General features: G+C 38.3%; 1 protein-coding gene across 4 annotated transcripts in view; it reads left to right on the top strand.

Annotated features, from left to right (window-relative positions):
* Nucleotides 1-12,872, top strand: part of cacna2d4a (calcium channel, voltage-dependent, alpha 2/delta subunit 4a) — a 97,156-nt gene that overhangs the window by 13,068 nt on the left and 71,216 nt on the right. For 2 of the 4 annotated variants that reach the window (XM_062064924.1, XM_062064927.1), the window contains 18 exons: nt 8-97; nt 183-296; nt 880-958; nt 2,234-2,367; nt 4,119-4,136; nt 4,338-4,415; nt 4,496-4,576; nt 4,653-4,727; nt 4,795-4,881; nt 7,139-7,210; nt 7,469-7,530; nt 7,618-7,685; nt 7,758-7,803; nt 7,871-7,968; nt 8,044-8,137; nt 8,231-8,323; nt 10,032-10,159; nt 10,904-10,972. In XM_062064924.1, the coding sequence (XP_061920908.1) occupies nt 8-97; nt 183-296; nt 880-958; nt 2,234-2,367; nt 4,119-4,136; nt 4,338-4,415; nt 4,496-4,576; nt 4,653-4,727; nt 4,795-4,881; nt 7,139-7,210; nt 7,469-7,530; nt 7,618-7,685; nt 7,758-7,803; nt 7,871-7,968; nt 8,044-8,137; nt 8,231-8,323; nt 10,032-10,159; nt 10,904-10,972 (1,486 nt within the window). The remainder of the gene's footprint in view (nt 1-7; nt 98-182; nt 297-879; nt 959-2,233; nt 2,368-4,118; nt 4,137-4,337; nt 4,416-4,495; nt 4,577-4,652; nt 4,728-4,794; nt 4,882-7,138; nt 7,211-7,468; nt 7,531-7,617; nt 7,686-7,757; nt 7,804-7,870; nt 7,969-8,043; nt 8,138-8,230; nt 8,324-10,031; nt 10,160-10,903; nt 10,973-12,872) is intronic. The other 2 variants (XM_062064926.1, XM_062064925.1) reach the window with 1 other exon arrangement.

Here is a 12,872-nt window from a genome sequence, read left to right as displayed (position 1 = left end):
TCTGCAGCATTTCAAGCTCCTGATTGATGAGCTCCATGTGAAAGGAGAGGGCAAAGTGAAGAATGCGATGAAAGAGTCGTTCAAGATCCTCAATGAGGTTGGCCTTTAATAAAGACAGTAAATTGTGGATGCAGTAAATGTATTGTTTATGAAAACGTGTGCGTGTGTGTGTGTGTTGTCAGGCTGCAGCCCTCGGCCAGGGCAGCCTGTGCAACCAGGCCATCATGCTGATCACAGACGGCGCCATGGAGGACTTCCAGGACGTTTTTGAAGAGTTCAACTGGCCAGATCGGCGGGTATGACGCAAATACCAGAACATGCATTAACATACCATACATATATGTATATACAGACTTATATATACTACATATATATATATATATATATATATATATATATATATATATATATATATATATATATATATATATATATATATATATATATATACACTGCATATATATAAATATATATATATATATATTCAAAAATAATGAGTTAACTCACGTCATTAATTATAAACAAAATTATCGTGTATAGTTGCTGATTAAATGCACATTTGACTATTTATATATATATATATATATATATATATATATATATATATATATATATATATATATATATATATATATGCACATAAACACACACACATACTGTACACATGCACACACACACGCACACTTATTTATATCTATAGGGCTGTAAAAATGAATAAGTTAACTCATGTGAATAATCACAAAAAAATTATCGTAATAATTATGTATAGTTGCAAATTAATTGCGCATTTGACTATATACAGTATGTATATATATTATATACATATACACAAACACACATTATTTACGTGCATCCAACTCTAATTCACTGTCATCCCAGGTTCGAGTGTTCACTTATCTGATTGGACGAGAGATGACGTTTGCTGAAAATGTCAAATGGATCGCCTGCAATAACAAAGGTAATGACAATTGAATAATTAGCCTACAGATTAGTTGTATTGGTAGTCTTGATTGCTGTTGTCAAGTGTGACAGTATGTTAGGGCTGCTCTCAAAATATATACTAAAGCCCTTGTTACGTTTAGTGTCACGGTAGTGTTGGTCGTGACCCCAGGATGCAGAGAGAACAGGCGACGTGCAGGTAAAATGTAATAAATAAGAAAAGTAGTGCAGGAAAGGATTGCACAAAAATGAAAAACAGTCACAGGAAGCATACAGGTGTGTCCTTATTGCTAATCAGGGATAGGTGAAGGAGCCAGCGCCCAGACAGGAGAAATAGTGGCAAAAAGGAGGCAAACTGGAAATAAAACAAAATACAAGAAGTAATAATCATTGTTATGAGAGATCACGAAAGCCCTAGAAATATAATTATATTGTTCTAATTGCAAGAATTGAAATATTACGACGACAGGAATATCACACTAATTACTACAGTATTATCACACCAATAACTACAGTATTATCACACCAATTACCACAGGATTATCCCTGTAATTACGACAGTATTATCACACTAATTACTACAGTAGTACACCACCAATAACCACAGTAATATCCCACCAATTACCAGAGTATTATTACACTATAATATACCCACTTTCCTGCAGAAACAGTGGCTCTCCTTTTGCCAGCTTACTGTAACTGCGCGCAATAATGAAGGAGGCGTGATCAAGTGCGATAGTGTGGCACATAGGCAGTAGTGGGAATTTTTCAAATTAAAATACCTGGAAGACAAAAAAACGGATGTAATATATCTGTGTACTCTGAGACCTGAACCACAGATAAATGGGAGTGAAAAAAGGAATGAAAAGTGCTGCCCTCTTGTGCATAACATGATATTACAGCGGCTAAAACCAGAAAGTAATCACTTTATTCCCTTCTGGGACTACATGATACACCCTGATTAAATAGCAGATTATCAGCACAGTTACACCGTAAACACAACATTAGATAACAGATGTGCTTGCTTCTCTTCAGCCAAATATTAAAGACCTTACATTTAAAGTCCCGTGCGGTGCTTTAGAAGCTGGTAGTGTTTAATAAATAGAACATCTCAGTAGGTATCTCATTGACGTCATTCACTTTGTCCAACAAGAAACACAAAACTGTTCAGTCTTTTGGGGATTCCAATGTTCTGATGTCTGATAATGACTTTACTGCACCAGAATGACAAAAGAAAAATTTAAATATTCTATTCAAATGTGCGTGCGCGGACGTGTGTGTGTGTGTGTTGCAGGTTACTACACACACGTCTCCACGCTGGCCGACGTGCAAGAAAACGTCATGGAGTACCTGCACGTTCTAAGCAGACCCATGGTCATCAACCACGACCATGACATCATTTGGACTGAGGCCTACATGGACAGTGTGGTATGCCATGGCCATTTTGGAAAGCATTCTCACTTTGTATCCTCAAAGTCATCACATTCCCTCCCCTCCTTAATCCTTATAACATTTTTAGAGAATGTTTAGCAATGAAATATACCGTTATTTATCAGAATGATCATATCTAACCTATTTACAGTTTACAATCTCGTCTCATGATATGAAGCCCTGCAATAATCACAAATATTATTAGCTTAGCTAGGGCTGATTTCAAAATATCTACGAATCATATATACTGCAAAAGAAGGGACTAGTCAAAACTGATGAAAAATATATTTACATAACAAACCACTAAAATAAATACATTTGAACTATCCATCCATCCATTTTATAGCCCTCGTGGGGTCATGTGGGGGCTGGAGCCTGTCTCAGCAGCATTCGAGTGGAAGGCAGGGTACACCCTGGACACGTCACCACCTCATCGCAGGGCCAACACAGTTAGACAGACAAGCAATCAAATTCACACACTCGGCTCAACTGAGTGTTGCCAATCAACCTATCCCCAGGTGCCTGTCTTTGGAGGTGGAAGTAAGCCGCAATATTCCGAGAGAACCCACGCAGTCACGGGGAAAACATACAAACTCCACACATAAAGAATTGAACCCAGGACCTCCTCACTGTGAGGCACGAGCGCTAACCACTGCTCCACCCTGCTGCCCTAATATTCTAAACAGATTAATAATATATCATAACAATACATGTTTCTTACATAAACTGTCAATAAAATGTAAATGCAAATGAAAATACAGCTTCACCACTTTAGTCATAATTTTTGCGCTTAAAGGGGAACAGTGCTTTGTTTGGAATTTTGCCCATCGTTCACAATCCTCATGAGAGACAGGAAGACAAAATGCGTTGGGTTTTTTTGCATTCTAATTTTTAATAATCTGCTTGTTCTAGGTGGCTAGCAAAGCAACTAATGGGAGCAATCCATTCTGCCTCTAAGTCATTTTAGAAATGCATCCAAAAACTTAATTACAACTTAATTCACGTTCCTTAAGTTGTATAATAACCAAGCCGTAGCGACATTGTTATTTTAAGAGCGAACACTAAGGAACTCTTTTTCTAGCATAGTAACACATTGTTTTGCGGTGGCATGCTACGGTGTTAGCCTAAAGCTAGCTACGGCAGGTAGTAAACTATAGCTACTGTGTGAACAGCTGACAACAATCTGTACTGACTGAAAAACATAAACAATCATATTACAGTGTCTGTAAAGTATTAGCCCACATTTCATGTTTTGTTTGTATACAGCTAGCTGGACACTGTATGTACTGTAGTTGTACTAACAATAGCATGATATGCTGCATGTATGATCAATATTATAGTGACTTACTCGATGGACAGATGTTCGTTCGGTCCAGCTGGCCGGGGACATTTTTTCCAGGTTAGTTTGGGAAAGTGCTCCATTAATGTCGGCATAGCTTAATTGGTTCCAAGTTGCACATTTACAGTATCAAGGCACGCCGACCTCACTCTTGCCGCTTTCGTTTTAGCCGCTATTTGTTACTATTTGCTAGAAGCAGGAGTTCGTCCTCTGTATATTCAGCTTTAAAAAGATAAGGTTGTGAAACCTAATTTGTCCAAAAATACTTATAAAAGTATTCTGTGACATGTTTTAGCGCCTTTTGTAGTGTATATTATAGTTTAGTAGTAGTTTTATACTATAATACTATGCCGCCATCTTGTTTTCCAACCTTTTTCATTCATTCATTTGTTTTCCTTTTCCCCTCCAGTTACCAACCACGAAAGAGGTAATCATTCATGTTTAGAGACATAGTTTAAGTTAAATAAACGTTTCAATTTAGTTTAGCTTTTCCCTCTAGCTCATTAAGCCCTCTAGCTGGTTTAACATCTTTTTTGATCCCATTTAAGTCACTTTCGTACACTAAAACACTGCTACCACACTTATGTATCATTAATCTCACTGCTGATTCTTCATTTTTGTGTCACAGCTGTTCAACAGCCAAGCTCAGAGTTTGCTCCTGATGACCTCGGTGGCCATGCCGGTGTTCAGCAAAAAAAAAGAGACCGTAGGGATTATTTTTATGTTTGGAGTTAGTCAGGGGATTAATTTATCATTATTTATTGTTTTGGTGTTTATCTCTTGTAGCTGTCTCATGGAATTTTACTGGGAGTTGTTGGAACGGACGTCGCACTAAGAGAATTGATGAGATTAGCGCCCAGATACAAGGTTAAAACATCGTCCTTTATATGTGTGTCTTTAATAATTACGTGCAATGTATTGTTACGATTGTGTGTCTTTTTAGCTGGGTGTCCACGGTTATGCCTACCTCATCACAAACAATGGCTACATCTTGTCTCATCCTGACCTCCGGCCTCTGGTAAACATTACATTCAGTTTCACAATGCATGTTCAATAAACATATTTTTTCTTTCTGTATGTGTCAGTACAAAGAAGGCAAGAAGCTGAAGCCCAAACCCAATTATAACAGCGTCGACTTGTCCGAGGTGGAATGGGAGGACATGGAGGAGATGGTGAGCGTTAAAGCAAATGTAAACACACACTTTGAGACATATCGACATGTTGGTTGATGTCATTTACTGTTGAATGCGGTGCACGTATGCGGCGGGAGACATACTAGCAGTGGCGGGCCGTGCGTTTCCCACCTAGGCCTTCAGTGATGTCTGACTTCATTGATTACCTCTCAAAATACCATCATTGATGTCACCACATGACCATTGCTGGAGAAATACTATAAAGAAACACATTTACGCACTACTGGGCATTGTACAAAATGGGTTATTTAATAATGAACCCGCATCAGCAATTAAAATATATCTTATGTGGTTCTGTCAAAATTAAAATTGCAAAAAACATATTAAACGTGAAAAAATAAAGAAATAAAATATCTGAACTCACATTTCATTGCCGGGACAGCTGAGCTAGCTTGGCTGACATGGTCTCACAGGATGTAGTTTCTCTTTAAATATCCTTCTTGAAAACGGCCTTGCAAATATATGTGTTTTGTCTAATCATAAAAAATGCAGACGAGGCGTGTTGGCTGACTTCTTAAAGTTTACTCCACAGCGTGCTCATCAAAAACATCCAGCTGCCGGCATGTGTACATACAACCTAAACGGGGCTACTGCGCATGCTCTTCATTACTGTGGCATGCTGGGTAATGGAGTTTTTATGTTACCTAGCTCATAACATTACAATATATATCTGCCTTGGGCCAGCTAGAAGGCCTTACTGACAACAACTCGTGATCTGATTGGCTATCGCAACTGTCTATCAAATATATCTCTCCGTTCACTTACAGTGCACAGACGCCAGCATTGTTGATTCTGAAGGCTCCGAGCAGATTTCATACAGCATGGCAACATGAGCTAGCTGAATTCTGATTGGATAAAAACTCTATATCTAAAAACAACAGCACTGGAAGGAGCATAATATGACACAAAGAGAATATGAAGAATTTTAGATATTTAGGGAATGTAAATAAAAAATAACTTTTATCTTTTATTATGATCATGATTTCTGGTTATGTTAGGCCAGCAGAGAAGGTCTTGCTGTCCCTGACGTCACACCACTGCATGCTAGTATATATGTAATACTGTAGAAGTGTTATAATCATTAGACAATTAATTAATGACTTTATGGACAACTAGTTGCTACTGTAAGTTAAGGAGGTGCTCTGCAAAGATGATTTGCTTGCTGTTTTTCAAATAAAAATGTGTGCTTGTCAGTTAATGTTGCAGGGTATCTTTTGTAGTGCTGTGTGGTAAATTTCAAGTCAATCCCATTTAAGGTGTTTAATAACAGTGCTGCCATATGAGAATAGCCTATCACACCTGTCAACCTCACGGTTTTTGCCGTGAAATATTCTTTCTTGCCCTTCTTTCCTAGCAACTTCCCCAGACCTGTTTTTTCCCCTCTGATTTTCTCTTTGTGAAAAACAAATCCTTTGGGGTTCTGCTGCTACTACAGCAATTGGGTCCGCTCGACTCAAGCCTCGGCGACACTGGGTGGGCTTGTGAAAGGAGTGTGAGTGTTGCATGTTACGTTACGTTACGTGATTCAATCAAATCAACAACACGAGAAAGATGGATGCACATGAAGACGACGTAAAAGACACAAAAATCCAAACTCTGTGTAGATATTTTGACAAATAGGAGACTTATAATATTTAGCTGAAGAAGAAGGCAGCTGTTCACCATGCTAATACTTTTTGTAACATCAAGGAAATAATTACATGACCTATTTCATAAAGGTCTCAACTTTAAGCGCCGTGAAGGAACCCTTATATTAGACCTGCTCTGTCACTGATAAGAATAAATGAGCAAATCTCCTGAATTATTCCCTCTGTCCCCTGTGGTGCACAGCAGTAGTGCTGGGCGTGCAAGCAGCTGTGCTGTGTTCAAACCACAGTTGGATACATTAAGAAGTTTGCAAATTTATGTTTTAAATATGTTACATTTGTTATTTTGCATTAAAAATATAGTTCCAACATATTATTTTTTTTTTACAAAACATGCATCAAAATAAATTCTATTTTGATTTCAAAATATATAATAATTTAAAATGGACAAAATAGTGTGAAACAATTTTGGAATAGTGGGTCAGAGGGGGCGCTAAATAAAGTTCTGCTTAGAGCTCCAATTTAGCTAGGGACGTCCCTGCTTGTCAACACTGTAGGGGTGCATGATTTGACACATGTTCATTTTTGAGGGCAGCGGTTAAGAATTGGAAGTATTATGCTCATTTTTCCACATGTCTGTCATCTTACAGCTAAGGACAGCCATGGTCAAAGGAGAAACTGGTACCCTGTCCTTAGATGTGAGGACTTCAGTGGATAAAGGAGTGAGTAGACATTTTGTATTTGGTGTATGGGCCAAAATGTTATGGTATATACTTATGTTTTTTTAAAGAATTTGCAGAATTGTATTTAAATTGTCATTCACGAAGACGCCCCTTAGAGGAATACCTTGTACTCTTCCGTGTGCTTTATATCCACCTCTAGATGATACCCTGTGGGGTACATTGCGGTCGTCAAGCCACAAAGACTATTTCTGTCTAGTTGAGTCTGTCTTGTGAATTTTGTTTCTCTGTTTGTGACAGAAACGAGTGATGTTCCTAAAAAATTATTACTTCTACACCAGCATCAATGAGACACCTTTCAGGTTGCACTGCTTTTCATGTCATCAATACAAATAATATGATGTTTTGTTCTTTCATCAATCAGTTATGTGTATTTTTCTGTGTGTCAGTCTTGGTATAGTGCTGACCAGAGACAATGGACAGTATATATTCATTGGAAATGTATCTGTTGAAGAGGGTAAGCCTTCCTCTTCCCTGATTTAAAATAAATATTTGTACCTAATTTAATAAACGTTGCATTACTGTGCAGGTCTTCATGATTTACTCGCACCTGATTTGACCATAGCCAGTGAATGGTGAGTAGAAATACAATACTGGCACTACCAGCAATTAGTCTGTTACACCATCGATAAAACCCTGCAGGACCTACTGTGAGACCGACATTGACCCGGCACATCGTAAGCTGAGCCAGCTGCAGGCTGTGGTCAGATACCTAACGGGCAAAGAACCAGACCTAGAGTGTAAGTCAGGACTTTTTAGTGTTTAATTAACGGTGTCCTGTTCAAACAATATAAAGATCTAATTTTGCCCTGCAGGTGACGTGCAGCTCTTGCAGCAAACCTTATTTGACGCGGTGGTGACGGCACCAATGGAAGCTTACTGGACGGCCCTCATGCTCAATCCAGCTGGGTAAGTAGTCGCCCACATGCACCACAAAAATTAGCTTATTTTAATATCTATATATTTAAATATATATCCCTTTATATATATTATGGCTTCTAGTATAGATGAGGGCTTGGAAACAGCCTTCCTGGGCACTCGTTCAGGCCTGATGAGGTTCCAGCGATACAGTGGCATTGAAAAGAGAGTTGGCAAGTGAGTATGGAAAAGTATTTTTTTGTCATCTAATCCTGCTAATTCTCTACAATGGAGCTTGAAAATAAAAAGGCAAACACCACCTTAGAGTGGATGACTATACATGTACTACTATGTATTACTATAACATTTATTTTTTAAATTTCCTATTGGACGATATGTGTTTATTTTATAGGAGTGCATAGTACAATCCCAAACAACTATAAAACATTAACCGTGAACTACTTAAGACTACAAAACTATGGCCAGCGATAACATACTAGCGGAAAAATGAACAAGCCTACTATGAAATAGTTCATTTTCATTTCATGTCGTACGCTGTGTTTATTTCATACTTGCCAACCTTGAGACCTCCAATATCGGGAGGTGGGGGGTAGGGGGTGGGGGGTGGGGGGGTTATTTACAGCTAGAATTCACCAACTCGAGTATTTCATATATATATATATATATATATATATATATATATATATATATATATATATATATATATATATATATATATATATATATATATATATATATATATATATATGTATGAAATACTTGACATTCAGTGAATTCTAGCTATATATATATATATGTATATATATATATATATATATATATATATATATATATATATATATATATATATACATATATATATATATATATTTATTTTATTTACATAAAAGAAATACTTGAATTTCAGTGTTCCGGTGGCTATCCATTAGATGGCAGTATTGTCCTGTTTAACTTCTCCGTTCATGATGAGTATATAATTTCGGCCACCGTGTTCAATGGAGAAGTCTGTTCTACATATTTACAGGCAACATACACCTTCCCCTTCGAACGTCTCCTTGTTGTGTGCGCAGTTGTGCACTCTACTCTCCAAAAGCCCTAGACGTCATTGGGCAGGCAAGCTGTTTATACTGTGGGAAAGCGGACGTGAGAACAGGCTGTCCCCACTCAGTCTCAGGTCCGCATTGAGCTGGAGGGGGCGTGGCCTCCAGCTCCGGCTGAATACCGGGAGTTTGTCGGGAGAAAATCTCTGCCGGGAGGTTGTCGGGAGAGGCGCTGAATACCGGGATTCTCCCGCTAAAAACGGGAGGGTTGGCAAGTATGGTTTATTTGATAAAAGCACACATAGGCCCTTACAACCCATCCATCCATTTTCTACCGCTTATTCCCTTTGGGGTCGCGGAGGGCGCTGGAGCCTATCTCAGCTACAATCGGGCGGTAGGCAGGGTACACCCTGGACAAGTCGCCACCTCATCACAGGCCCTTACAACCATAAACAAATAACAAATGAGGCTACAAAACTAAGGCTAACTGTTGTATTAGCTGTAATATTGTACATGGTAATTGGGATTTGTTATATATTGTATATATTATATAAAAATATAATATAATATATCAGTATATATTACATACTGTATTTATAATATGCAAATATTACATATATGTTATATTTTATATTGCTAGTATGGTACATTTTTAGTCTACTTTATACCTGCATTATCCTTTCCATCCTTACCCCTTCCATCCTTTGTAACTGAGCTACTGTGTTGAACAATTTCCCTTGTGGATCAAAAAAGTTTGTATAAGTCTAAGTCTAACAATAGCACGGTAGCTAATAAACCGACAAGCTGCCTTCCTTTGTACTATACAGTAGTACAATGTTTGTGTTATTTCAACGCATATACAACTATTATGACGTCTCCCACAGGTCTTTCCTGACTTCCATGGACAAGGAGAACATGTTCACGCTGGATCACTTCCCACTGTGGTATCGCCGGGCAGCCGAGTACCCTGCTGGACAGTTTCTGTACTACATGCCCCGACAGGAGACCAGAGGTAGTTGATAGAACACTTGTTTAAAAAAAAAAAGAATAAATAAATTGTGTTTATAGTTAAATGCAGTGTGTTGTGTCCAGACATGTTCAGGGACTATGATGCTGACTATAGCGCCACCTTGAGCACAGAGGACATGGAACACCGAGCGGAGGAGGGAGGGGGAGTACAGGGGGAGGAGAAGGAGGAGGAGGGTAGAGGAAAAGTGTTACTTGGCATGCTGCCGCTTGGGTTTTCTCTACTTTACAAAGCATGACTCCTTTTTTATGTTTCTTATGCCTTCAAATCTTTATTTTTATACATATTTTTGATTTATGGACGCATGAACATAGACGTTCATAAAAGCAACCTCCCCTCCTCTCTTAGGAAACCTGCAGGGTCATTTACATGCAAAATGCTGCATGAAAAGGAATTGGTTATGCATACTTAAAATGCAATATAAGGACAGCAAAAACAGTGTTCACTGTAGTAGATGCATGCATAGTGGTACACCTGCACTTCATGTATTAATATTCTTGGCATTATACTCTCTTTAGTGTTTTGTACTATACCCTCTTTAGTATTGTGGTGTACAAGTGCATTGTATTATAATAATCTTTTTAGTATTGTGGTTTTGTCTCCATATTAAGCTTCCTCATCTTTGCAAATAAATAATTTTCCTTCAGGAGGCCACTAGGTTGTGCAAGTGTATCTATTGTTGTGATAGTGATAGCTCACTCATGTGTGTCTGTGCTGCTCTTCTTTCAGCTGGAAGGATCGTGATCGCTACCACTGCCATCACTGTGTCAGTGGGCAAGAGAACAGCCATCGCAGGAGGTACAGTAGGATACCGAACTCAATTATTTTCCCTAAATTTGTATTATTTTCTATCACTTTGGTGGCACACTTTTTTATTTGTAAATATACATCAGTTTGATTTATTTAGGTCAAAAGCGTTGTGTAGTTATTAATATCTGCCTCTCCTTTTGCACGTTTCCTGTTAATAACTGCAACTCCACTGAAAACCACTGGAGGTCAGTGTTTGACTTAAACAAACCTCTGTTGAATATTCAACGGGGGTGTGCTTGTTTGTTGACGTATACATGTAGTCTCAATGCTAGTTAGCTTTTTGTGGCCCTAAACAAGATTTAGTTTATGTTCTGCTTTAATTTGATCAAGCATTAATTTTATTATTTAGTCATCAAATTGAAGCCTGCAAGGCTCCAAATGTATGTATGTATGTAACAGTGCTCATCTAAATGAACTTGAATGGGGTCAATACCTTTTCTGATCATGTGCTCTCCTAACCCTGTAGTGGTTGTGGCCTAAAACAACCGCTTACAGTTTTTTTAATGCAAGAAGCATGCACCGATACGTCAATATTCCTGCTTTTTCTCTTCCGATACCATACCGATATTGTAGCCTTAAGTTATAGTCAATAATGATATTGATACGAAACGATATCAGCCTTAATCGTACATACTGTAATTATTTTGTAGTGTGGAAAATTGTAAAAGCTTTGAACAAGTCAAATTAGACAAACAGAGAACAATAATAGGTATACAAAAACACAGCACATACACAATGTTGACATCTTTAGTTATATTTTTGATAAAAACGGGGAAAAACACGCTACTCGCAAACAGCGTGTGTAACAGCAACAAATATCAGTAGACGCAAAGTGAAATCATGAAATGCAACTTTACCCAAGCAAAACCTCTGCATATTTATCCGGCAGAGTCTTGATTCCAATTTCCTTGACCCAGCCACACACAAAGAAGTTGTAGACCTCCATGCTTTTTAAGTTTTTGTCCTATAAAAATGGCGTCTGGAGCACAATCGTTCAACATGTCTGGGAACGCGACCGACGTAATCCTTGATATCACTCGACAAATCTTTTTTTGATGTAGTATAGGGATCTATTCGTTTGCATAGTTGGATTTTTTTCTCGTATTTGCTTTTTGCAGGAAGATTTGAGCCTCTTTTGTACTCAGATAGTTTTTGCGCTGCTTGCTGTACAACAGCCATCTTAGCCATTGGTTTTTACTTCCGGGAAGAAGTCACATGTCGGAATACCAGCTATATGTAACTATAATTATTTGATACTTGATTGTATTGACCACTTTGCTGTTTTAGACTGCAATTATGCTCAATTAATTATTACATAGGTCAAGCTTGTGTGCTATTTTGTGGTTAGCTGTTGTCTAGCTGCGAGCTCCTCGTAGCCAATACCCTACCATGTTTAGCTTTTGTAAATGACTTGACTAAAATAGAAGAAAAGACCAACCTTGTGTGCTTATTGGAGGACTTTTAGATATCAACTGGCTGTCCAGATTTGCACAAGTAAACACACAGCGGAACTGATTGTATTGGACATTGCCACAAATTTTACATGCAAGCACATATAAACCCATATGCGCCCCAAGCTTTATTCCCTAGCTTCTTTAGTATATCTCTGCGAGACTTAAATGACAGCAAGTTCGAACTCTGAGAAAATCATGGATTTGCACTTTTTGTAGACAACCCATTTGAAAACAGTCATAAGCACTGACAATAACTGATGCCAACCAACTGTAAAACATCCATCCATGTTCTACCGTTTGTCCCTTTGGGAGGGCGCGGGGGGTGCTGGAGCCTATCCCTGATGCATTCGGACAGGTCGCCACCTCATCGCAGGGCCAACACAGATAGACAAACATATTGTAGAGTAAAACTGGCGGGCCGTGGGCCAAAAATA

Source organism: Entelurus aequoreus, linkage group LG12 (assembly GCF_033978785.1).
Source record: "Entelurus aequoreus isolate RoL-2023_Sb linkage group LG12, RoL_Eaeq_v1.1, whole genome shotgun sequence".
NCBI classification, from domain to species: domain Eukaryota; kingdom Metazoa; phylum Chordata; class Actinopteri; order Syngnathiformes; family Syngnathidae; genus Entelurus; species Entelurus aequoreus.
The sequence above is the reverse complement of the archived record's forward strand: the minus strand, read 5'-3'. Positions and strand labels throughout refer to the sequence as shown.